The sequence below is a fragment of the Melanostigma gelatinosum genome, assembly GCF_949748355.1.
Source record: "Melanostigma gelatinosum genome assembly, chromosome: 15".
Lineage (NCBI taxonomy): Eukaryota > Metazoa > Chordata > Actinopteri > Perciformes > Zoarcidae > Melanostigma > Melanostigma gelatinosum.
This window is the reverse complement of record NC_136648.1, coordinates 554,045-576,364: the sequence shown is the minus strand read 5'-3', so window position 1 is coordinate 576,364 and position 22,320 is coordinate 554,045. Positions and strand designations below refer to the sequence as shown.

At 42.8% G+C, this 22,320-nt stretch overlaps 2 protein-coding genes across 2 annotated transcripts; both read left to right on the top strand.

The window, feature by feature from the left end:
* Nucleotides 1-7,010: 7,010 nt before the first annotated feature.
* On the top strand, nt 7,011-11,754 carry LOC306789460 (armadillo repeat-containing protein 1-like). The gene is made up of 7 exons (XM_079285423.1): nt 7,011-7,221; nt 7,641-7,848; nt 7,941-8,032; nt 8,142-8,331; nt 8,415-8,531; nt 9,918-9,992; nt 10,197-11,754. The coding sequence occupies exons 2-7, from the start codon at nt 7,687-7,689 to the stop codon at nt 10,386-10,388; spliced, it is 828 nt and encodes a 275-aa protein (XP_079141549.1). The 5' UTR covers nt 7,011-7,221; nt 7,641-7,686; the 3' UTR covers nt 10,389-11,754.
* A 1,795-nt stretch (nt 11,755-13,549) lies between these two features.
* cyp7b1 (cytochrome P450, family 7, subfamily B, polypeptide 1) lies at nt 13,550-21,572 on the top strand. The gene is made up of 6 exons (XM_079284654.1): nt 13,550-13,670; nt 19,047-19,183; nt 19,274-19,876; nt 19,981-20,187; nt 20,272-20,450; nt 21,057-21,572. The coding sequence occupies exons 1-6, from the start codon at nt 13,588-13,590 to the stop codon at nt 21,348-21,350; spliced, it is 1,503 nt and encodes a 500-aa protein (XP_079140780.1). The 5' UTR covers nt 13,550-13,587; the 3' UTR covers nt 21,351-21,572.
* The last annotated feature ends 748 nt before the right edge of the window (nt 21,573-22,320 follow it).

The window sequence follows — 22,320 nt, the reverse complement described above, 5'->3', positions numbered from 1 at the left end:
CAAGTCTCTCACTGTGAGACAAATTGGTGGCGATTGGGTGTGTTTGCGGGTTAGTCAAACAAAAAGGCAAAGAGTAAAAAGAAACACTCAAAACAGGGAAGATCCTCACCGCCGCAGTAAAATACAGGAACTGCTTCTCTATCACACAGAAACCTGACTGGCAAACTCAGATTCGGCCATGTCAGGATCCCTGTCAGACCAGACACCTCCCATGGCCACACAGCTGCAGACACTTCAGCTAATCACCTCCTGCGGGCTGACACACCAGACCAAGATCCTATTAACGAGATCTGGGCAGTATTTGAACCCTGGTACTCCAGACCTGTGTTGTCAGTTCATACCGTCTTTCACCTGCTTCAACCCCGTATCATCTTCTGCCTCGAGCGCCTGCCTCCGGTGCCACGGGACTCACACGGTCGAGCTGCCTACCCTCTGGTGTCGAGCCACGGGACTCACACCGTCGAGCTGCCTACCCTCTGGTGTCGAGCCACGGGACTCACACCGTCGAGCTGCCTACCCTCTGGTGTCGAGCCACGGGACTCACACCGTCGCTCAATCCATTGAAATTTGATGCAGCGCTATAGTCCGTCTCCTCCGCGCTCTCTCTGCATTGAAATGAATGTGCTGGGACCTTGTATGAGGAAATGGCCAGCATGTTCCTGCTGGACCAATGGATTTTACGCATGGGGGTTGTGCCAACTCTATCGAGATTGTTCGTGGCTAAAAGGCTGTCAATCTTCGAAATAAACCGCGGACTGCTTTCGTTGCACTCTTCCGCGTTCAACAAGGTGTCACATGATGAAATCCGCCAATCACAGGCCTTACAAAGGCTTAAAGAGCCACATGCAAGATGGCGCCGTGCCAGCGGCAGCCTGTTGCAGCAGCTCCCCTCTGTGTTTTAATTTGAGTCTTTTTTCACTCTTTCCCCTCTACTTTTTATTTTCCTTAATGTTTGGTTTCTACGGCCAGACAACGGACTGTAACATTTTTGTCAACTGTGAGTTCTTCACAGCTGACACCTAAAGGAAGAGATAACTCTGTTATACCATTCAGAGATAACTCTGTCTATACCACTCTGTTGAATATAGAAGTTCCTCTCTCTTCTATAGTTCAGGAACATCTTAGCTCCTCCCTGAATCTCTCCGTCTCCTCTGGCTTTTAACTCAGTATGGGAGTATATTTCTAGTTTATATCAGCACTATTTTGAACATAATTTGATCCAAAGACAACATGTAAATATAAAATGAGAGGACCTATGATTGAACCCTGTGGAACACCACAAGAAATGTTTCATGAGTGGATTTACATATAACAGTAAATGTATTGACATTACATATGATCACCATGTGTTTCAGACATGAAATGATATGCTGAAACATGTATTATTTGAATTGTTGAAATGGTTTATAATTGTCTTAAAAGGGTCACCACATACTATTGAAGTTAAACAGAGTGAGACTCCCTCTAGTGGATGTTGTACAGTATTGTGTTGTCTTTGCTCCAAAGGTTTTTGTACAGAGTTTTGGTGTTTCCAGTCACTGTGGGCCTCAGAGCACAGTAGTACACAGCAGAGTCTGACAGAAGAAGCTTCTGGATCTTCAGAGGAACTGATGTCTTGTTGATTGTAGCATCAAATCTGTCTTTCTGGAACTCTGGAGCGTTATCTTCTGTTTTAAAAGTATCACGTCGCAATACGTACGTAGGAAAGTCATTGAGTTCTTGTTTGTACCAGAACAAATATGCATTCAAGTTAACACTTATCTCAAATGTACAGTCAAGTGTAACTGTCTGTCCTGCAGTAGCGACGACGTCTCCTGTTGACTGCATCACTCCGTCGTCTCCTTTACACTCTGAGGAAGAAGAGAACATGCAGAAGAAGAGATGAATCAATACAGATGATTGATGAAAGCAGAACCATCAGTAGGGTTAAAGAGTTACCTAGCCAGAGAGTCAGACACACAGACATTTACACTAGTCTGGGTTTCACTGAGTGCTGTCTGATGTCAGATTGAACCATAGAACGAGTTCTTTAGAAGCTACTAGATACCAACAGAAGTTGTCTTTTGATTTTCTCTATATGAACATTAAAAACACTCACAGCTGAGTTTCTGGTGAAAAGTGTTGAGAGAGGAACATGTTGTTCTTTCTATCTTACCAGAGAACAGAGCAGCAAGAACAATCCACAGCCAATGTTCCATCTCTACAACAAGCTTTAGATCAACAGGAGAAACGAGCTGATGTTCAACATCCAGCCTGAGAATTGTTCTCTTCACAGCAGCACTTATTATTCACTGAATGGTTGAACACAGTGCAGAAGTCGTGCACTGCCTACTTGATGTCACCCTCTAGTGGAGGTAAAAGGTTCAGTCCAACCGAGTGGAACAAAAGCTTCCAGCAGCGTGTCAGTGTGTCAGCTTGTGTTTTTGTACAGAGACTGTGGGGTTGTTGTCACTGTGGGCCTCACAGCACAGTAGTACACAGCAGAGTCTGTCACTGCAGCAGAGGAGATCTGCAGATCCATTCTGGTTTTATCATCACTCACTTTAACAGACAGTCCAGAGTTTGTTGCATTTTGTGTTCCCAAGTGAAAGATGAGGAACTCTGGTGGTTTTCCTGGATGTTGTCGATACCAGAAGAAATAATCACTAGATGTAAGTTTGGAGTACTTGTAGGACAGAGTAACAGTTGTGTTTTCTAAACTGTTCTCTTCTTTCTTGACTGGAGTGAGTTCTTCACAGCTGACACCTGAAGGAAGAGATAACTCTGTTAAACCATTTTACAAAAGTCATTGACTAAAACATTCAGGAAATAATGGAATGAAACATTTCCTTAATGCAGAATCTAACAAACCTTTTAGAATCATCCTTTTTATGCTACCATGGTAGCTAACCTGCGCCGCGAGAAGATGAAAAAGGACTGAGCTCAGGATGACACCGGAACTTATAGACGACGGGGGTCATCCGAGGTCACACGTGACTTTGTTGATATAAATATTCGACCTGCGCATGCGCGAGACGGAAGATATCCAGTGTGAAGCACTGCCTCTGGCGGTCAGTAAGGATGAAATAGAACTCACACAGCACTTCACATGAAACAAACCAGCTTCAATAATTACTGGATTTTATTGGACTCTTGTTGGGATTCAGCAGGAGCGTGTTTGGTTATCAGCAAGTTTAAAACTAAATGATTGACCTTCATAAAATCATCAAGAATTTTAACAAATGTTAACAACGTGGCACCACCCTGAGATCAGGGACCAGAAACTGGCAAACTCAGATGCTGCCAGCCGTGGTTCTGATCTTTTAACTGATAGTTACAGTTCCTAACCTCACTCGCTGTGACTGATCTACACACAACACTATTACAGTAGATTGGAATACAACAGTAATTTATACAGAGCACTCACGGAAGTCAGCGGTCCGTAAACATATACAACAACACGTTAACGATACAGTAAACTGAAACAAAACAAGGTAATAAACACACTGTGACCTATTCTCTGCCCAGACACAAACCTCTTACTGTGAGACGACTTCGTAGCGGTCGATGTGATTCTTTGAGTTTCTTGGTTAAACTCGGGATCCGGAGCTTCAAGCTGCGCGGTGATAAGTCCTCTGTATATCAGTGGAGATTACTCTGAAGTTAAGGGAATTCTCATCCTTTCGACCGGCAAATGTCGACTTGATTGGAAATGAGAGGACCTATGATTGAACCCTGTGGAACACCACAAGATTTCACACCCTGACAGAACAACAGAGAAACTGCTTTTATGAAGAAAATAACAAAATCAATCAAACCCTGAGTCTGTGATGACAACCAGTTCATTGAGTACTTTCATGAAATTGTGTCATTTGTCAAAAGTGGATTTGAAAACGGTAAATATATTGACATGTGATCAGATTTTTCCAGTGGCGGGCCGTGCATTTTATACCTGGGCCTTCACTGCTGGTCCTTCAGCTGAAATACCACCTTATAACCATATTGTGGCGCCACAGCACATTTTTAAGGCTGTAACTATGTACGTCTTCATATTAAACCATTTGGTACGAGTCGTTTGAATAACACTTGAGCATTTAGAGAATGCAAAAGCCTAAATTCAGGAAAATATAATGTTCTCAGCTGGTCTGGCTGTGGGATCCACCGTCATTCCTTAATGACAAGAGAAAGAGATTACATAGGATTTTACTTTCACAACTTGATCGCTGGACATACTGTTCTGCAATGTCTTTCCTCCTCTCAGCACTCTCTATCATGGTGCATCTCACTCGGTCAGAATGCTTATATTTCATTGGCTGCGCTGCATCACGTGATGTGATTCACTACCCATCAGCCTCTGCTGGCTGTTAAGTTTCGTTTCACGATAGTCACGTGGTCGCCCACTGACCAATCACAGCACACTCTGCACCGAGCGGGAAAGCTGCAGATGAACACTGAGCTGCACGTAATGCTGACGTCATTATAGGCGGCTAGCGGCCGCTGACACGTCAAAGAATACGCCCAACATGTCAAACTAAAGATCTGATTGGTTGAACACTATGACAATCAACAATATCGTCCCCATTTACTTTAATCTGCAGGCCTCTGGCTCTGTTCTACCTAGAGACACAGAGGTGAGATCTGATTGGATAAAATCTCTACTTAAAACAAGCTGCACTGGAAGCAGAGCAACTGAGGAAGACAGTAGCTGTGCAATGAGAAAATAAGATAATATGAAAAATATTTTTATGAATTATAATACATGTAGTGTATTTCAGAAAAATGATTAAATTATAAAATAGATTTTTTTTTTTTTTATATATATAGCTTTGTGATTCTGTTTAGGCCAGCAGAGAAGCTGACGGCCCGCCACTGGATTTTTCTGTTGTCAAATATTTTACTCAAATATACTTTTGCTATTAAAATATTTTCAGATTAAAGCTGTTGAGAACATATGTGAGTGTGACAGAGAATTGACCAGCAATGTTTACTATTTGCTCTTTTAGATCTCGGTCTGTTTTGTCTTTAGTGCTTCATTTCTCTTGTTTGTATCACCTCTACAAAGAGTCCAGACTGTGTCATCACATACTATTGAAGTTAAACAGAGTGAGACTCCCTCTAGTGGATGTTGTACAGTATTGTGTTGTCTTTGCTCCAAAGGTCTTTGTACAGAGTTTTGGTGTTTCCTGTCACTGTGGGCCACACAGCCGTACACAGTAGTACACAGTAGTACAGAGGAGATCTGCAGATGTTTGTATCCAGTCGGTCTACAAGAAAAGCTTGTGTCTAGTCTCAGAGAGTTGTAGGACAGAGTAACAGTTTTATTGTGAAAGGGTGTCTGTGATCACTGTGATTGAAAAAGGAGAAGCTCCTCCCACCTCTTATCGCGGCTGCTTGTCTCTGCTGCCCTCTGCTGGACAGCACTGAGACATAGTACACAAGTACTACTAGTGACGTAGTACCAGAGATGGGCAGTATTTCTATTACTTGTATTTGAAATACGTATTTCAATTACTTTGAGTATTTTGTAATTTGTATTTGATAGGGCCGATAAAAAATCGAACGTAATTGTAACAAAATACTTTGGAGTGGAGTCATTTTGTATTTAAAATACTCAAAATACTTTCTCCACCAATCAAAAGACAGTTCATGAGTTCAGTCTTCAGATCTTCCAGTTCAATGATTGTCTGTCAAAGTAAATATTGTATCTGAGTGTGACAGATATCAACTAGCTTGATGTATAATTGATGTCTGTGTCTGGCTACATAGCCTATTGTATATACATGGTGATGGTTATAATATCAAGCTAGCGATCGATGCTAACATGCTAATGACGCTAGCATGCTGTCTAGGCTCGTGCACAGCCAGTGTTTAGCAAGTTAACTTATCAGTGGAGTAGCTAGCTATATGAAGAGGGAGATTGGGAGCTTGTATGTTCATGATAACCTCATCAAGAGACGTCTGACCATCTAATCTTGCACTATATTACAAGTTATGCTGCATCTTCTCAATGTGAATGTCATAATGCCATTTCAATTACTGGCAGATAATATAGTTCACAGTTAGCCAGGCTAAGACAGTAGATGTCCATTTGTTTAAAAAAAAACATTAAATATCCAATTTATTTTATTTAAAAGGCATATTATGAAAGTATTCTTAGTTTTATTATTTCATACATTCTACAGTTGGCCAGGTGGACAACATGTCTCAGCAAGATGATGTTCAAGAAGGACCATCAACAAGCACAGATGTGCTTCATTACACTGACATCCTGTCTGTTCTTCCTCTTTGTGGCTTCACCAGAGCTTTGTGTACATTATACATAATTATATTGTAGTATATAGCCCAAACCTGAATGCTCTGCTATACCACATTGTGAGAAAATGGAAAATCCAGAAAAAAGTATTTCCTATATTTTAAATACAAAATACATGTATTGTATTTTGTTACATTTTCTGGCACCAGTATTTTATTGTGATACATTTATTTGAGGGGTATTTTGTATTTTGTATCAAAATACATTTTGATGTATCTTTGCCCATCTCTGCGTAGTACAGTACAAAGTACAATATGTACCTCTGAGATGTAACGTTAGAATAGTAAAAGTACAATATGTACCTCTGAGATGTGACGTTAGTATAGCAAAAGTACAATATGTACCTCTGAGATGTAACGTTAGTATAGTAAAAGTACAATATGTACCTCTGAGATGTAACGTTAGTATAGTAAAAGTACAATATGTACCTCTGAGATGTAACGTTAGTATAGTAAAAGTACAATATGTACCTCTGAGATGTAACGTTAGTCTAGTAAAAGTACAATATGTACCTCTGAGATGTATAGTAAAAGTACAATATGTACCTCTGAGATGTAACGTTAGCCTTTCTATGACGCTCTTACAGGGCGTTGGACCTTTAACTCGTAGAACAAAGCATCTCATTGGTCAACAGGATCAGGCGGCGGCTGGCCATCCAATCACATCCCTCCATGTTGACACGTGGTCGCGCAGGTCTGCTCTTCAGCAGGAAGTCTCCACAATTTGTTTACCGTCACTGAACATAAATGTTTACTTTTTTAATAACAGCATAAATGAACCCTTGACTCCTCCTCCAGCTGCCGTGTCCAGCGCGTGAAGTGTCGCGCGCGGTTAAAGTGTGCATCCGGGTATCTGACGGAGGAGAAGCTAACCGGACAGCTAACGCTAGCTGTTAGCCCCGTTAACTCGGTGCCGGTGACTGCCAAGAGGTGAGCGCTGTTTAGCATTAGCATTATTCCTCCAGAGCTCGCGGCTCTCCCAGCTGTTCTAACCCGAAATACACCGCGTGAGACCCGGACTGGCACGGTGACCACACCCGCTTCCGGTAGCTCGTGACGGTGTTTTGTTGTCACACCGAAGCTTTGTTGTTTTTTTATTTTTACATTTTCTTTATGTTTTATTTAATTAGGATATTTAAATATTTTTCAGAGTTAATTGCCCTTTGAAAGAGTTTACTTGTATTAAAATGCTTTTATATTATTATTATATCAGTGTCATTGTATCACACTTATTTCTGTGACAATATATATTTATTATTTACATATGGAAACACGGGAACAAACTATAAAGTCTCATATGCGTAGACCCTGAACCTGTCCGATCCTCAGACTCAGCTGGTGTGTTGCAGACCGTCCTGCAGCTGGTTTCTTTTATGGGCGAGTGAAACGTCGGCCATGAGCGCGGAGCCGGACGCCCTGGTCGTGGTCAACCAGCTGAGGGACCTGGCAGCGGACCCCATGAACCGCAGGGCCATCGTTCAGGACCAGGGCCTCCTGCCGGGTCTCATCCTGTTCCTGGACAACCCAAACCCTCAGGTGGTCTACTCCGCCCTGCTGGTGAGCCCACACACTGATGAGGCTGATGAGGAGTTGTGTTCGTTTGGTGGATGTGGTGTCGGTCTGACCTGTGATTGGTTGTTGGTCCCCAGGCGGTCCGGTACCTGGCAGAATGCAGAGCCAACCAGGAGAAGCTGAAGGCGGAGCTGGGGATGCTGCTGAGCCTCCAGAACGTCATGCAGAAGTGAGTCACATTGATATGAGGTTAGAGTACAGGGAACCAACTGAACCGGTCTAAAGTAGAGTGAACCTGGAGCTCAACGAGGATCCGTCCCTCTGGTTCTGTCGTTCAGATCCACGACTCCCGGAGAGACGAAGTTGCTGTCGTCTGAGATCTACGAGCTCCTGCAGGCGTCCGGCAGCAGCGACTCTGGTCCGGCGGAGGAGTCCGTCAGCAGCCGGCGGAGAGCCCAGTTCTTCATGGGCGCCAGCAACAAGAGGGCCAAGACCGTGGTCCTCCACATCGACGGGCTGGACGACTACGTGAGCACAAAGAGAAAGAGATGATCAGGCCTTCAACACGTAGTCCACCTCTAGATTTACTCCTTCTCCTCCTCTCCTCTCAGAGCCGCAGGAGTCAGTGTGAGGAGGCTCTGCTGAAGGTCAGAGGAGTCATCAGCTTCACCTTCCAGATGACCGAGAAGAGATGCATCGTCAGGATCCGATCGGACCTGAAGGCCGAGGTGAGGCGACAGCGTTAAAAGATTCTGTTGATGTTTCTTTAAGAAGCTCTGAATGTCTGTCGTCATATTTAATGACATCATCACCCGAGATTAAAGGAAACAATAGATTGTTGTTGTGGTGCTGGAGAGAAAATGATGTTTAAAGGCTGAACGCCAACAAATATACATTGAACATTGAACGGCGGACAGCCAGGACGAGGCCGCCGCACCGCTCTAGGTTTTCAGGTTCTGAATGGCGGGCGCTTCCCGTTGGCGCCGCGAGCACACCCCGTCGTCAGGTCCGTCAGTCCTCGGAACAGGCAACAACTCAGGGGTGGCGGGGTAGAGGCGAGGCAAGTTTCTTGGTGGAGAAAAAGGTTCCGTTAGAAATGGTGTCGGTGACAACAGACGGGCTCCCGCCATGACGGGCCGGCATGCAGGCTTCATTGAGCAATGCAAAGGTGACCCAGACTTCCCAACATGTCCACATCGCCACTGCATCATTCAGCAGCAGGCGCTGTGTGCAGCAGCACCCGGCTTTGATCACGTGACTCCTGTCGTGAAGATCATAAACGGCATCCGATCCAAAGCCAAACAACACGGGATATTCATAACTGATGATTTGTATGAACATGGGACAGAGCTGATTTTTGATCATGATTTGTTCAACAATGTTATGAAAGTGGTGGTTATTACCAACGAGACGTGATGTGAAGATATGACAGTTAATGATTTCATAGAAAATGTTCGAAGTGACAATTTGTACAAAAATATAACGGTGTGATTTTGAACCAAATGCTACAAATGTGCTTATTCATACAAAACTGTCAAGAAAGATATTTACTAAATATCAGATGTGATACCTCTGACCTTCAAATGTTGAAACAGAAGAACAGAAATGCATGTTTGAATATGTTTCCTCCCATCATGTTGTGGAAATCATTGTCAATCATTATTGTGAGGAATAATGAACTGACATGTGATCAGACAGTCTCTTCACATATCTTATTATTGTTATTAAAGGTGATCTCTGCAACTTTGTTATTCAGGAAGTTTGTATCAAACAAGTAGCCCTTCGTACTGCTCGGTACCGTGAAGTAGCTCTCAGTTTAACAAAGGTTGGTGACCCCTGTTCTACATCTATGTTTTGAATAAATGTTGACTTTAAGACTTCTACTAATGGAATATAATAGAATAGAGAATATAAAAGTCATATAATAGATCATATACAACTAATATAATAGATCATATACATACTTATCTGATTCAACAAATCATGATTTAGATAAAGCAGAAACAAATTCTCCACAAACTCTACTTAAATTAAAGTAGTGCAGTAAAATGCTAGCAGAGCTCCCAGGTTTTACAGACCAGGTTATTATTTATGACCGATATTTTATTTTTCAGGCTCTGGCGTCTGCAATCGCGTCCACTCAGGTGATGAAGGCTCAGCAGGTGGTGAAAGCAGAGAACGGAGAGGAGGTCAGACTTTATTTATGTTGATGAAGCTCCTTAAAGACTTAAAGACTCCTTAAAGACTTTAACTCTTTATAATCAGTGTATCTTAGCACTTAATAAATGGTTTATAACACATCTAGAGGACCCAACATACTACCCTGTGGGACTCCAGAAGCAAATAGATCATTCACAGGATCACACAAGTTCAACTGAAGTTGTCGTCTCCAGGTTTTGATCCCGTTGGCGGAGGACGGTTCAACGGAGATGGAGCAGAACGTGGACCTGCCGGACTACCTGCCGGAGGAAGAGAGTCCATCTCAGGAGCCCGACAAGGCGGTGACTCGAGTGGGTTCGGACCAGGACGGGAACAGCTGGCTGGGTGCTGCCACCAACTTCCTGTCCCGTTCCTTCTATTGGTGACCCTCTCCGTTAACCCCCCCCCCCCCCACACCTTTTGTCTAAGAACCAAAATCTACCAGCTGCCAAATTTCACCGCTGTCCATCTCAGCCGGGGAGATGAAAGACTGCGACCGATCCTCTTAACAGTGAGTGTAGAAACGCTGTTACAGCTGATCAAAGAAATAACAGGATTGTGGTTTCAGTTTGAGGTTTCTGTGAGACCACGTTCTCTCTGGAAAACGGGTCCATCTGCTCTAAACCAAGTTGTCTTAAGAGACAGGAAGTGTACATCCTGTACAGGACGTCCCTGCCTTCCTTCGGCCTTTGTCTGGTTATTTATTTGACCTGCAGCTCGATTCAGATTTCAGTCAGCGGTGCCTTCACCTCCTCTGAGGCTGCAACCAGCTGCTGGTTCTATGATTCAGTATTCTCATCGTTCAGTCGTTAACTTATGAGTAATGCCCAACACTCTTCAGACTGAGGTTTCATGGCCTCAGCCAGTAGAAACAAACATTCATCTTTTACCACTAAACAGTGACGAAACATATGTTTTAAGTGTCGTGGCTCAACAAGTGGACATCTACGGTAGCTAACGGCTAACCGCTAACTCGTTACTGAGCTCCCGGAGATGTTCTCGATCTAGTCCCCACGGTTCTCTTTACAGCCTGCTGCCGTTTGTGTAATGGGAAGTTATTGAGGAGGGAAAGGAGAGTAATAACGCTGAGCTCGGCCACTAACGGGTCAACGCTCTGTGTTGGTCTGTCCGACCTGAACGTCTGACACTTAACCAACATGAGCTTCTTCTCTTTGTCTTGATGTCAGAAGGTGAACAGCTGACGGTTTGTGAGCGTTTTGCACAGTTTTATCTGAGGTTGTTGTTAAATAGAGAACAGCTGACGGTCTGAACGGACTTATTTATTATGAAAATATTTATTTCCATTTTTGTATCTTTGTTAAAGCATGTTATCGGACAAAGAAACACTCTTCTTTTGATGCCTTCTTAAAGACAAAAGAAACCGGTTGATGTTATTTATTTCACACAAGTTATTTTATTGCAGCGGTGTTTTCTCTGAAGAGGTTAAAATGATCTTTATTGACAGTACAGATGTCTACTGTCCTCACACGATGCTGCTGTGCTGCTGTGCTCGTGTTCCAGGTGTGCTCATAGCTCCGCCCACACCACACGCAGTCCAATCACATCGTAGGAGCCGGCTGTCAGACGTTATTGTCCCGAATATCAGACGACTGATTGTTTGAACCGGAGCAACGAGAATAAACAACGTCTATGAACTGATCTGAACTCAGGTTTTATTCAAGTGGAATTTTATTTCTATTATAATTATTTGATTTCTATTGAAATCCTGATTTTATTGTTGTGATGATTCCTTGTTGAGAATAAAAACATGGATGTTTACAGTTTGATACTTTAAGTTTGTTTCTACAACTTCACATGTTTTAAATATTAATGTTAACTGTGAAATCACAATAAACATAAACCACTTATTAAAGACACAAACCGTTAATAAATGAAACCATTGTTACAGACAATAACAATTATAATATCACAATAAAAGACTTGGAGAACTTTAAACTTTACTCTTTAAGATGTTTGTTTATTTTATTGCATCATTTTAAACTCAAACTTAAGTTGCACAGAATGTCATTAATTTATAGTTTAATATCAGAAGAAATTAATTTGTATGAAAGTTCTCAATAATCTGATTTAACAAACATTAAATATGAATGTAGTTTTAAAACCATTACAAAGAGAGTAAATGTTCATCATGTAAACCAGCTGGTCCAACATGAATCGGGTCACATGACTTCCTGTCCTCAGAATGTGGGCGGAGCCATAACTCAGAGATGAGACCTGCTGCTACTTGAAGAGAAGCATTGTGAAGTGAACACGTTATATTAATATTTAATATAATGAACTCAGACACACATCATAAACAAGTTCTGTTTGAAGTTTATTTTTATTACTTACATTTTTAATCTTGTGTTATGGATTTTAATTACTTTTATTCTTTGTTTTCTGATGAACTTCATGAATAAAATATTATAATTATAATTGTTAATATTATAATTGATTGTATTATCATTGTAATGTTATTGTTATCCTGAAATAATAAGATAAACAACAATATGCAGATCATTAAAGCCTCTGATGACGTCACGTCGATCAGCTGTATTAATGACGTCATGACGGTGCAGAGACGGTGGGATGCTCGGTGTGCAGCAGGTACGGCCTGTCACTGTAGAGCACGTGGTGCTGGTGACATCACAATGAGGTCATCAGCTGTCAGCAGCGTTGGAAGGACTGGAAGGAGAGGGCGCTGCTCTCCACGCACTCCTCACACCACTGTCATTGTTTGACCTCTGACCTCTGACTCGATGCTGCTGAAGATGTCCGCTCACAGAGGCAGCAGATTTTGGGATTGTCACCGCCCAACACGTCAGGCTAGCCCACTGACCAATCACGTACTTGTAGGCCAGCTAGCAGCTCTGACACGTCAAAGAATACGCCCAACATGTCAAACTAGAGATCTGATTGGTTGAACACTATGACGATCAACAACATCGTCCCCGTTCACTTAAAGTGCACATGATGCACGTGTGAGTCTGCAGGCCTCTGCCTCTGTTCTACCTAGAGACACAGAGGTGAGATCTGATTGGATAAAAGCTCTACTTAAAACAAGCTGCACTGGAAGCAGAGCAACTGAGGAAGACAGGAGCTGTGCAATGAGAACATAAGATAATGGGAAAAATATGTTTATAAATTATAATACATGTAGTGTATTTATGAAAAATTATTAAATTATAAAACAGATATAACTTTGTGATTCTGTTTAGGCCAGCAGAGAAGGCCTTGCAGGCCCTGACGGCCACCACTGCCAAAACTTTATTAATAAACAATCACATGTTTCAAAGATTCTGTTTAGACACATAAATGTTTATTTTATTTATATTTAATCCAGTGGATCGTTTCTGTGAGTGAAATCTGATCCAAAAATAACCCGGATGTTTGAACATTACATTTGTCTCAGTTAATGTTAAACTTTAGTGGTTCATATTTTCATCAAACTAAAAGTGCTGTTTTAGGGCATAAGCAGGAGTTTTATTTTGAAGGTCCTGACCGGATGTGGTGTGTGTGATTGTGGTTAACTTGATGGAGTTGAGCAACCAGTGTTCGGTTGTCTCTCCGGACAGAAACAGCAACATGTCCGCGCTGCTGCTGCTGCTGCTCGGCCTCCTGCTGCTGCTGCTGCTGCTGCTGCTCGGTGCCCTCCGCGTCAGGAAGAGGTACTTTATACTGCTTTACTTTACACACTGTAGTACTTTATACTCACTCCATCTCACTGTAAACAGTACTTTATACTGCTACTGTATACTCCATCTGACTGTAAACATAGTACTTTACACTGCTACTTTGTACTGTTGTAGCGAAAATGACGAGGACAGACGGTCAACTGGGGTTGCAATCCAGCGGGTCGTGTTTTAATAAGATCAAGCCAACATCAACAAGTTCAGTATATTGAAACGACTCCCAATGCACTGCTCTTCACAGATCACTCTTATAGTCAAAACTCACGCCCCCTTTTGCTACGTTCCACCAATCAAACCAGTCTGTTGAATCAAGGGTCAGGACACATCTGGACTCCTAATTAGGGCATGCTCTTATTTTGTTCTGGGCACACAGAACACAGCTCCATGTACGGAAATGTTTTGGTACACTTGAGAGATGAATTACTTTTTTGTCTGGCCCTGATAATCATTTCCCAAAAACGATGCTGAGAACCAGAATAACACGTCATGTAACTGTTGTTTGTGAGCCCACACTTGTGTTCAGTTCAATTCAAGTTCAATTCAAAGTTCAATTCAAAGTTATATGATGATTTTCTTCTACAGTACTCCATCTCACTGTATACATAGTACTTTATACTGCTACTTTATACTCCATCTCACTGTATACATAGTACTTTATACTGCTACTTTATACTCCATCTCACTGTATACATAGTACTTTATACTGCTACTTTATACTCCATCTCACTGTATACATAGTACTTTATACTGCTACTTTATACTCCATCTCACTGTATACATAGTACTTTATACTGCTACTTTATACTCCATCTCACTGTATACATAGTACTTTATACTGCTACTTTATACTCCATCTCACTGTATACATAGTACTTTATACTGCTACTTTATACTCCATCTCACTGTATACATAGTACTTTATACTGCTACTTTATACTCCATCTCACTGTATACATAGTACTTTATACTGCTACTTTATACTCCATCTCACTGTATACATAGTACTTTATACTGCTACTTTATACTCCATCTCACTGTATACATAGTACTTTATACTGCTACTTTATACTCCATCTCACTGTATACATAGTACTTTATACTGCTACTTTATACTCCATCTCACTGTATACATAGTACTTTATACTGCTACTTTATACTCCATCTCACTGTATACATAGTACTTTATACTGCTACTTTATACTCCATCTCACTGTATACATAGTACTTTATACTGCTACTTTATACTCCATCTCACTGTATACATAGTACTTTATACTGCTACTTTATACTCCATCTCACTGTATACATAGTACTTTATACTGCTACTTTATACTCCATCTCACTGTATACATAGTACTTTATACTGCTACTTTTTCCCCACTCCTCAACGGTACCACAATTGATATCTTCTGGGTCCAGCCTACAAGGCTAATGACACCAATGACTCTCTCCAGGAACAGTCGGGGCCCTGTATGCAGCTAGCCGTCTCAATTCCTGTCCTGCAAGTTTATAGAAAAAGAAAGGTGAGGCTGCGAAGAAACAATAGTGAACATGCTAACTTATCAAACTTAGCATACATTCCTCGTCAGCCTGTCCAAATAAATTGGGCAAAGAAAGTTTTAACCACATTAAACTTAGCTTTATTAAATGTCAGGTCTCTGTCAGGAAAAACATTTTGAATCAATGATTTTATTGTTCGGCACAAACTGGACATTTAGTTTTCAACTGAAACTTGGTTAAATCAAGATAACAGTGCAGCTGTTCTTATTGAATCAACACCTCCCAACTTCAGTTTCATGAGTGAAACAAGAGCGCATAAGAAAGGAGGTGGAGTTGCTGTTTTATTTAATGATCCTCTTCAATGCAAGCAGATGTCCTTTGGTCATTTTGGTTCTTTTGAATATGTGGCTCTGAATTCCTCTCAAGCTTTATTCCTAAACATTTACAGACCGCCTAAATACTGTGCAACCTTCTTTGATGAGTTTACTGAACTGCTGTCTGTAATCTGCATTGATTTTGACTGTGTTGTTATTGTTGGTGATTTTAATATCCATGTTGATAATCCCCAGGACAGAGAGTCTATAGAACTATGTGGTGTCCTTGATAACTATGATCTGACTCAGCATGTGACAGGACCCACCCACAACAGGGGGCACACTCTGGACCTAATCATCACCAAAGGTGTAAACATTTCCAAGGTTGCTGTGACTGATGTTGCACTCTCTGATCATTTCTGTGTTTTCTTTGAGAGTGCAATCTCCTTGCACACAAATGTCCAAACCAAGGTTGTGACAAAGCGTTACATCTCTGAAAACACCAGTGAACTATTTATTCACAAGTTCTCCTCCACACCAGCCCTCTCTTGCCTCTCAGTCAATGAGCTTGTAGATGGCTTCAATTCTAAAGTTAAACATGTTATTGATGCCATTGCAGCCACTAAAGTGAAGGTTGTCTCGGGGAAGCAAAGATCTCCTTGGAGAAATGCTACGCTGGTCAGAATAGAGAAACGAGAGTGTCGGAAAGCTGAGCGCAGGTGGTGAAAAACTAATCTCCAGGTTCACTGTGACATCTATAAAGAGAGACTTCGCAATTATAATTTGGAACTTAGAAATGCAAGGCAGTCATTCTTCTCTGACATCATAACCAAAAACAAGAACAATACACGCGCCTTATTTGCTACCGTCGACAGCCTAACAAACCCTCCAGTGTCGGTAGCTGCTGAACTCCAATCCACCGGCATGCAATCAATCTGCCTCCTTTTTTACTGACAAAATTCAGAAAAATAGACAAGCAGTCAGTGCCTCCACACCAACCACAGGATATGTGTTGTCCCGATCTCTGAATAACATCCATTCAAATATCATGACACAATTTCATTCAATCGACCGTAGAAGCCTAGAAGACATTATACAACATCTGAAGTCATCCTCCTGCTGCTTGGATATTCTACCAACACACTTTTTCAAAAATATTTCAAACTGCATGACCACTGATCTCTTACATATTGTAAACACATCCCTTCTCTCAGGTGTCTTCCCACAAGCCCTAAAAACTGCAGTTATTAAACCGCTCCTAAAGAAGGCTAGTTTAGACTCCGCAACGATGAAAAATTATAGGCCAATGTCAAACCTCCCATTTTTAAGTAAAATAATTGAAAAAGCGGTTTTCCAACAGCTGACCAACTTCTTGGCCGTAAATAACTGCTTTGATGTTTTCCAGTCAGGCTTTCGACAGCACCACAGCACTGAAACTGCTCTTGTTAAGGTTTTCAACGACATCCACTTAAACATAGACAATGGCAGAAGTTCAGTCTTAGCGTTACTGGATCTCAGTGCTGCATTCGACATGGTCGACCATGCCATACTCCTAGAAAGACTAAAGATCTGGGTGGGACTCTCTGGCACAGCACTTAACTGGTTTGAATCCTACTTGAAGGGCCGAGAATACTTTGTGTCTGTGGCTGATTACACATCAGAGCTGACTAAAATGACATGTGGTGTTCCCCAAGGTTCAATACTGGGGCCTCTTCTGTTCAACATCTACATGCTTCCACGAGCTCAGATTATGGAAAACAACAAAGTGTGTTATCATAATTATGCAGACGACACACAAATCTACATAACTATGTCACCAGGGGACTATAATCCCATACAAGGGCTGGGTAACTGCATTGAACAAATCAACAACTGGATGTGCCAGAATGTTCTTCAATTAAACAAAGATAAAACAGAAGTAATTGTTTTCGGTACCAAGGATGAACAATTGAAAATCACCGCTCAGCTTCAGTCACTGATGTTAAAACCCACAAACCAAGCCAGAAATCGAGGTGTAGTTATGGATTCAGACCTCAACCTGAACAGCCATATCAAGACAATTACAAAATCAGCCTCCTATCACCTGAAGAATATATCAAGGATTAGAGGACTTATGTCTCAACAGGATTTGGAAAAACTTGTCCACGCATTTATCTTCAGCAGACTGGACTACTGTAACGGTTCCCAGAGTCAGAACTAAACATGGAGAAGCAGCGTTCAGTTTTTCTGCTCCACATATCTGGAACAAAGTCCCAGAAAGCTGCAGGTCTGCTGAGACCCTCAGCTCATTTAAATCAAGATTGAAGACCTTTCTGTTTGCTGCTGCCTTTAATTGAACCACATTCAATTCATATATTAATCAATTTCCTGCATTTCTGCATTTTACTGCTGTATTTTATTTCTTACACTGCTTTGTAGTGTTTTAATGAATGTTTTTAATGTTTTAATGAATGTTCTTAATTGTTTTTAAATCTCCTTTTCTTTTGCCTTATGTTTTGATGCTTTTAATGGTTTTATGTGAAGCACTTTGAATTACCTTGTTGTTGAAATGTGCTATACAAATAAACTTGCCTTGCCTTACTTTATACTCCATCTCACTGTAAACATAGTACTTTATACTGCTACTTTATACTCCATCTCACTGTAAACACAGTACTTTACACTGTTACTTTATACTACTTATCGGCCTGTCAACAGGAATCCGATGGCCCATGACGGGGTCAGAGGTGTGATAGGACCTGCTGATTGTGGTGTAACACGTCTAAAGTGTAAATACGACCAGTATGAATGAAGTAAACTCAAGGGGGAGGTACTCTGTACTCTACCTGTTCAGGTACTCTGTACACGACATAAATACAACAGGAGCAGTTACTTATTACCAGAACTAGAGAAGTTCCTTTATTATTCATTGTCAGAGCAAAGCAAACACACGACATCATCTTAGTCTCTACCTGTGGATCATCTGGATACAGAACGCCTTCTGTTCTATGATGAATGCTCAGCTGGCCTGAACAGAGAGTTCTTAAAACATCTGACCTGATATCTGATCGCTCAATACCCACCATGGAAACTAAATATACTCGGAATGTTTACTTAGTTACTCAGGTGGAGTGTTTGCTGTCTGAGGAACTCTCTGGTCAGGTCATGTTAACTACTAACGCCCCCTTTTTATAACTCCGTCCCCCAACAAACAGGTGAAAGTCAACACGCCCATTTTATAACTCCGCCCCCCAACAAACAGACTAAAAGCTGCTGCAGAGACTTTAGGAAGCAGCACGAGATCCTAAATCTAGAGAGGAAGTCTCTGACCAAAGACACGCCCCCTAACAGACAGATAGGCAAAGAGACAGGCAGGTAGACAGGAAGGTAGGTAAATATACAGACAGGTAGGTAGAAGGACAGGCAGCTGGACAGACAATTGGGTAGGTGGACAGACAGACGTGTAGGTAGGAAGATGGGCAGGTGGACAGACGGGTAGGTAGGACAGACAGATGGGTATGTCCCTCTGGATAAACGGTGTGTCTTGTTTCCGCTACAGACGAGATGGTGAACCTCCGCTCATCAGAGGCTGGATTCCGTTCCTCGGTAAAGCTCTGGAGTTCGGACGAGACGCCCACAAGTTTCTGGAAGAACACAAGACGAAGTTTGGGGACGTCTTCACAGTTCAGATAGCAGGTTGGTATTTAACCTGTGAACCTCAAATACATCCACAGATGGAGCCGATCGATTGCACTGACGAGGTTCATGTCTGTCCTTCACCTGCAGGTAAATACATGACCTTCGTCATGGACCCGTTGCTGTATCCCAACGTCATCCGACACGGCCGACAGCTGGACTTCCACGAGTTCTCCGACAAGGTGGCGCCCGTCACCTTCGGCTACCGGCCCATCCGCAGTGGGGAGTTCCCCGGCCTGCCGGAGCAGATCAGTCGCACCTACCAACTCCTCCAGGGAGACGGCCTCTCGACCCTGACAGAGAGCATGATGGGTAACCTCATGCTGGTGTTCCGTCAGGACTACCTGGAGGAGGAGGGCGGCGGCTGGAGGAGCGGCGGTATGTACGAGTTCTGCCACTCGGTGATGTTCGAGGCCACCTTCCTCACAGTGTACGGCAGGCCAGCATTCGCCAGCCGCCACGGCGACATGGACCGGCTGAGGCGGGACTTTGTCCAGTTCGACAACATGTTCCCGCTGCTCATTGCTCAGATCCCCATCTGGCTGCTGGGACGGACCAAGGCCACCCGAGAAAAGCTCATCGACTACTTCCTGCCGCACAAGACATCGTCCTGGTCCGACACCTCGCTGTTCATCAGGACGCGATCGGAGCTGCTTGAGCAGTACGATACTCTGAGGGACGTCGACAAAGGAGGTAGACAAAGAGTCCTGATACCTCAACCACAAGTAATGGTACACACGTCCTGTGATGACCGTCTCTCTTTAACTTCCATACTGAAATATTAATATCCCCCCCAGCTCATCACCTGGCCATCTTCTGGGCGTCCGTGGGGAACACCATCCCCGCCTCCTTCTGGGCCATGTACTACCTGGTGAGTCACCCAGAGGCTCTGCAGGTGGTCCGCCAGGAGATCCAGTCCGTCCTGAGTCTGAGCGGAGTCCAGTTCAGCCGGGACCAGGACGTGAGGCTCGGCAGAGAGCAGCTGGCGAAGCTCGTGTGTCTGGGTTCGTCCGTTTGATTTCACTTCATCTCTGTTCAGATACGATGCAGTGAGGTTTTGTTCATGAACACCTGACCTTCGTCCACAGAGAGCGCCATCAACGAGAGCCTCCGTCTGTCCTCGGCCTCCATAAACGTCCGCGTCGCTCAGGAGGACTTCAGTCTGCAGCTGAACGCCGAACGCTCTGTGTCCGTGAGGAGAGGAGACTTCATCGTCCTCTATCCTCAGACCATGCACATGGACCCCGAGATCTACGAGGACCCACAGGTACGAAGACCTTCACCTGAGTCTGACCTTTATATGTGTGTGTCATCAGGTATCTACATAGTTCAAAGACCTTTTCGAGGTTTAAATTTGAACAAACATAAAAGCCGTCATTTCATTTCATAACGGGACCATTTTTCATTTTGAGGTGAGAATTTAAGATCTTCAAAAGCCACAAACCTGTGCTGATAATCCATAAAAAAGCCACAATATATTGTATCATAATCCATTGTCGAACTCTAACCTCACTGAACGTGAGCGTTTAGTGCCCTCTAGTGGTGAAGCTGAACCACGATGCCTTCAGGTACCGTAACAACGAAAACTCTTCTGGGCTGCTGTAGAAACACGGAGTACTCTGTGATATGATAACGATTCTTACTTTCACGAATGAAAACATAGTTATGAATGTTATGTATTTCTGATACTAAATCCTGCACAGTGCTCCTTTAACTGACATTTTATTCTGCACAGTTTGAGGGTTTTTATCTATAATCCATTCATGTGTCCCACATCTGGTAAACCTATTGAATATCTGAACAACAACTAAATATCTGACGTATAACATTCATCATAAAATGTTGAACAAACCGTCTCTCTTGTTTGCGTCAGTCGTTCCGTGTCGACCGCTTCCTGCAGGACGGCGGAGAGAAGACGGACTTCTACAAAGCCGGTCAGAGGCTCCGGTATTACCTGATGCCGTTCGGCTCCGGCTCCTTCAGGTGTCCCGGCCGACACTTCGCCGTCAACGAGATCAAACAGTTCCTGTGCATCCTGCTTCTCTACGTGGACCTGCAGCTGGTGGAGGGTCAGCCCGGAGCCACGCTGGACTCCAGCAGAGCTGGTCTGGGGATCCTGCCGCCGGCCAAGGACGTACGCTTCCGCTACCGACCGCGGACCGTCTGATCGTCTCCTCTCTGACGCTGGATATAAGCCCTCGTCTGATTGGACGAGGGCTTCAGGTGGAGGTAGAGGTGTAGACGTAGACCACAACTCAATGTTTCAGTAATCCTAAATCTGTGACTTCTGATACACGAAAACACAAAAGCTTTGATATATTTAGACTGAAATCCTCAGTCTTTAAACTGTAAACTGTCCAATACTTCACATTATCTCCAGAAATATATCCAGGAACATTAAATGTAACTTTTGTTTAATCATTTGTTTAGTTTTTACTTCTGTTGTTGATTTTAATGTCCCACATTTCAGGAAACTTCTTTTATTTTTAGTCTCTGATTCGACACAGAAAGGATCAGGACTAGCTTAGCTTAGCACAAAGACTGTAAGCAGGGGGAGACTGCTAGCTTAGCACAAAGACTGTAAGCAGGGGGAAACTGCTAACTTAGCTCAGCACAAAGAATGGAAGCAGGGGGAATCCACTAGCCTAGCTTAGCACAAATACTGTAAGCAGGGGGAAACTGCTAGCCTAGCTTAGCACAAAGACTGGAAGCAGGGGGAAACTGCTAGCTTAGCATAGCATAAAGAATGGAAGCAGGTGGAACCTGCTAGCCTAGTTTAGCACAAATACTGTAAGCAGGGGGAAACTGCTAGCCTAGCTTAGCACAAATAGTGGAAGCAGGGGGGAAAGAGAAAACATCCACCCTCCAACAACTCCGAAGCATTTGTTAGCGTTTAATTAATGATACCAGTGTAACCACCAGAGACTGTTTAGCGTTAGCTCAGGCTAAAAACCGAGACTTTACCCCGTTAGCTTAGTAAGATTATAGTTACCATGAACCAGCTAACTAAAGATTAGCTTCATGCTATTACTTAGTGAGCTCAAAGTGTAGCACTCAGCAGCTAGTTAAATGCTAAATTAAATGTCCGCTTTTTGAAGGGATACATCATCAGCATTCAAAATGTTAGCATTGGCAAC

What these genes read in the sequence shown, in the direction of transcription:
- cyp7b1 (XM_079284654.1), top strand. Translation starts at nt 13,588, where the DNA reads ATGTCCGCGCTGCTGCTGCTGCTGCTCGGCCTCCTGCTGCTGCTGCTG. An exon ending in GCCCTCCGCGTCAGGAAGAG is followed by an intron (nt 13,671 to 19,046) that starts GTACTTTATACT and finishes TTTCCGCTACAG; the next exon opens with ACGAGATGGTGAACCTCCGC. An exon ending in AGATCTACGAGGACCCACAG is followed by an intron (nt 20,451 to 21,056) that starts GTACGAAGACCT and finishes TGTTTGCGTCAG; the next exon opens with TCGTTCCGTGTCGACCGCTT.
- LOC306789460 (XM_079285423.1), top strand. Translation starts at nt 7,687, where the DNA reads ATGAGCGCGGAGCCGGACGCCCTGGTCGTGGTCAACCAGCTGAGGGAC. An exon ending in GATCGGACCTGAAGGCCGAG is followed by an intron (nt 8,532 to 9,917) that starts GTGAGGCGACAG and finishes TTTATTTTTCAG; the next exon opens with GCTCTGGCGTCTGCAATCGC. An exon ending in AAGCAGAGAACGGAGAGGAG is followed by an intron (nt 9,993 to 10,196) that starts GTCAGACTTTAT and finishes TGTCGTCTCCAG; the next exon opens with GTTTTGATCCCGTTGGCGGA.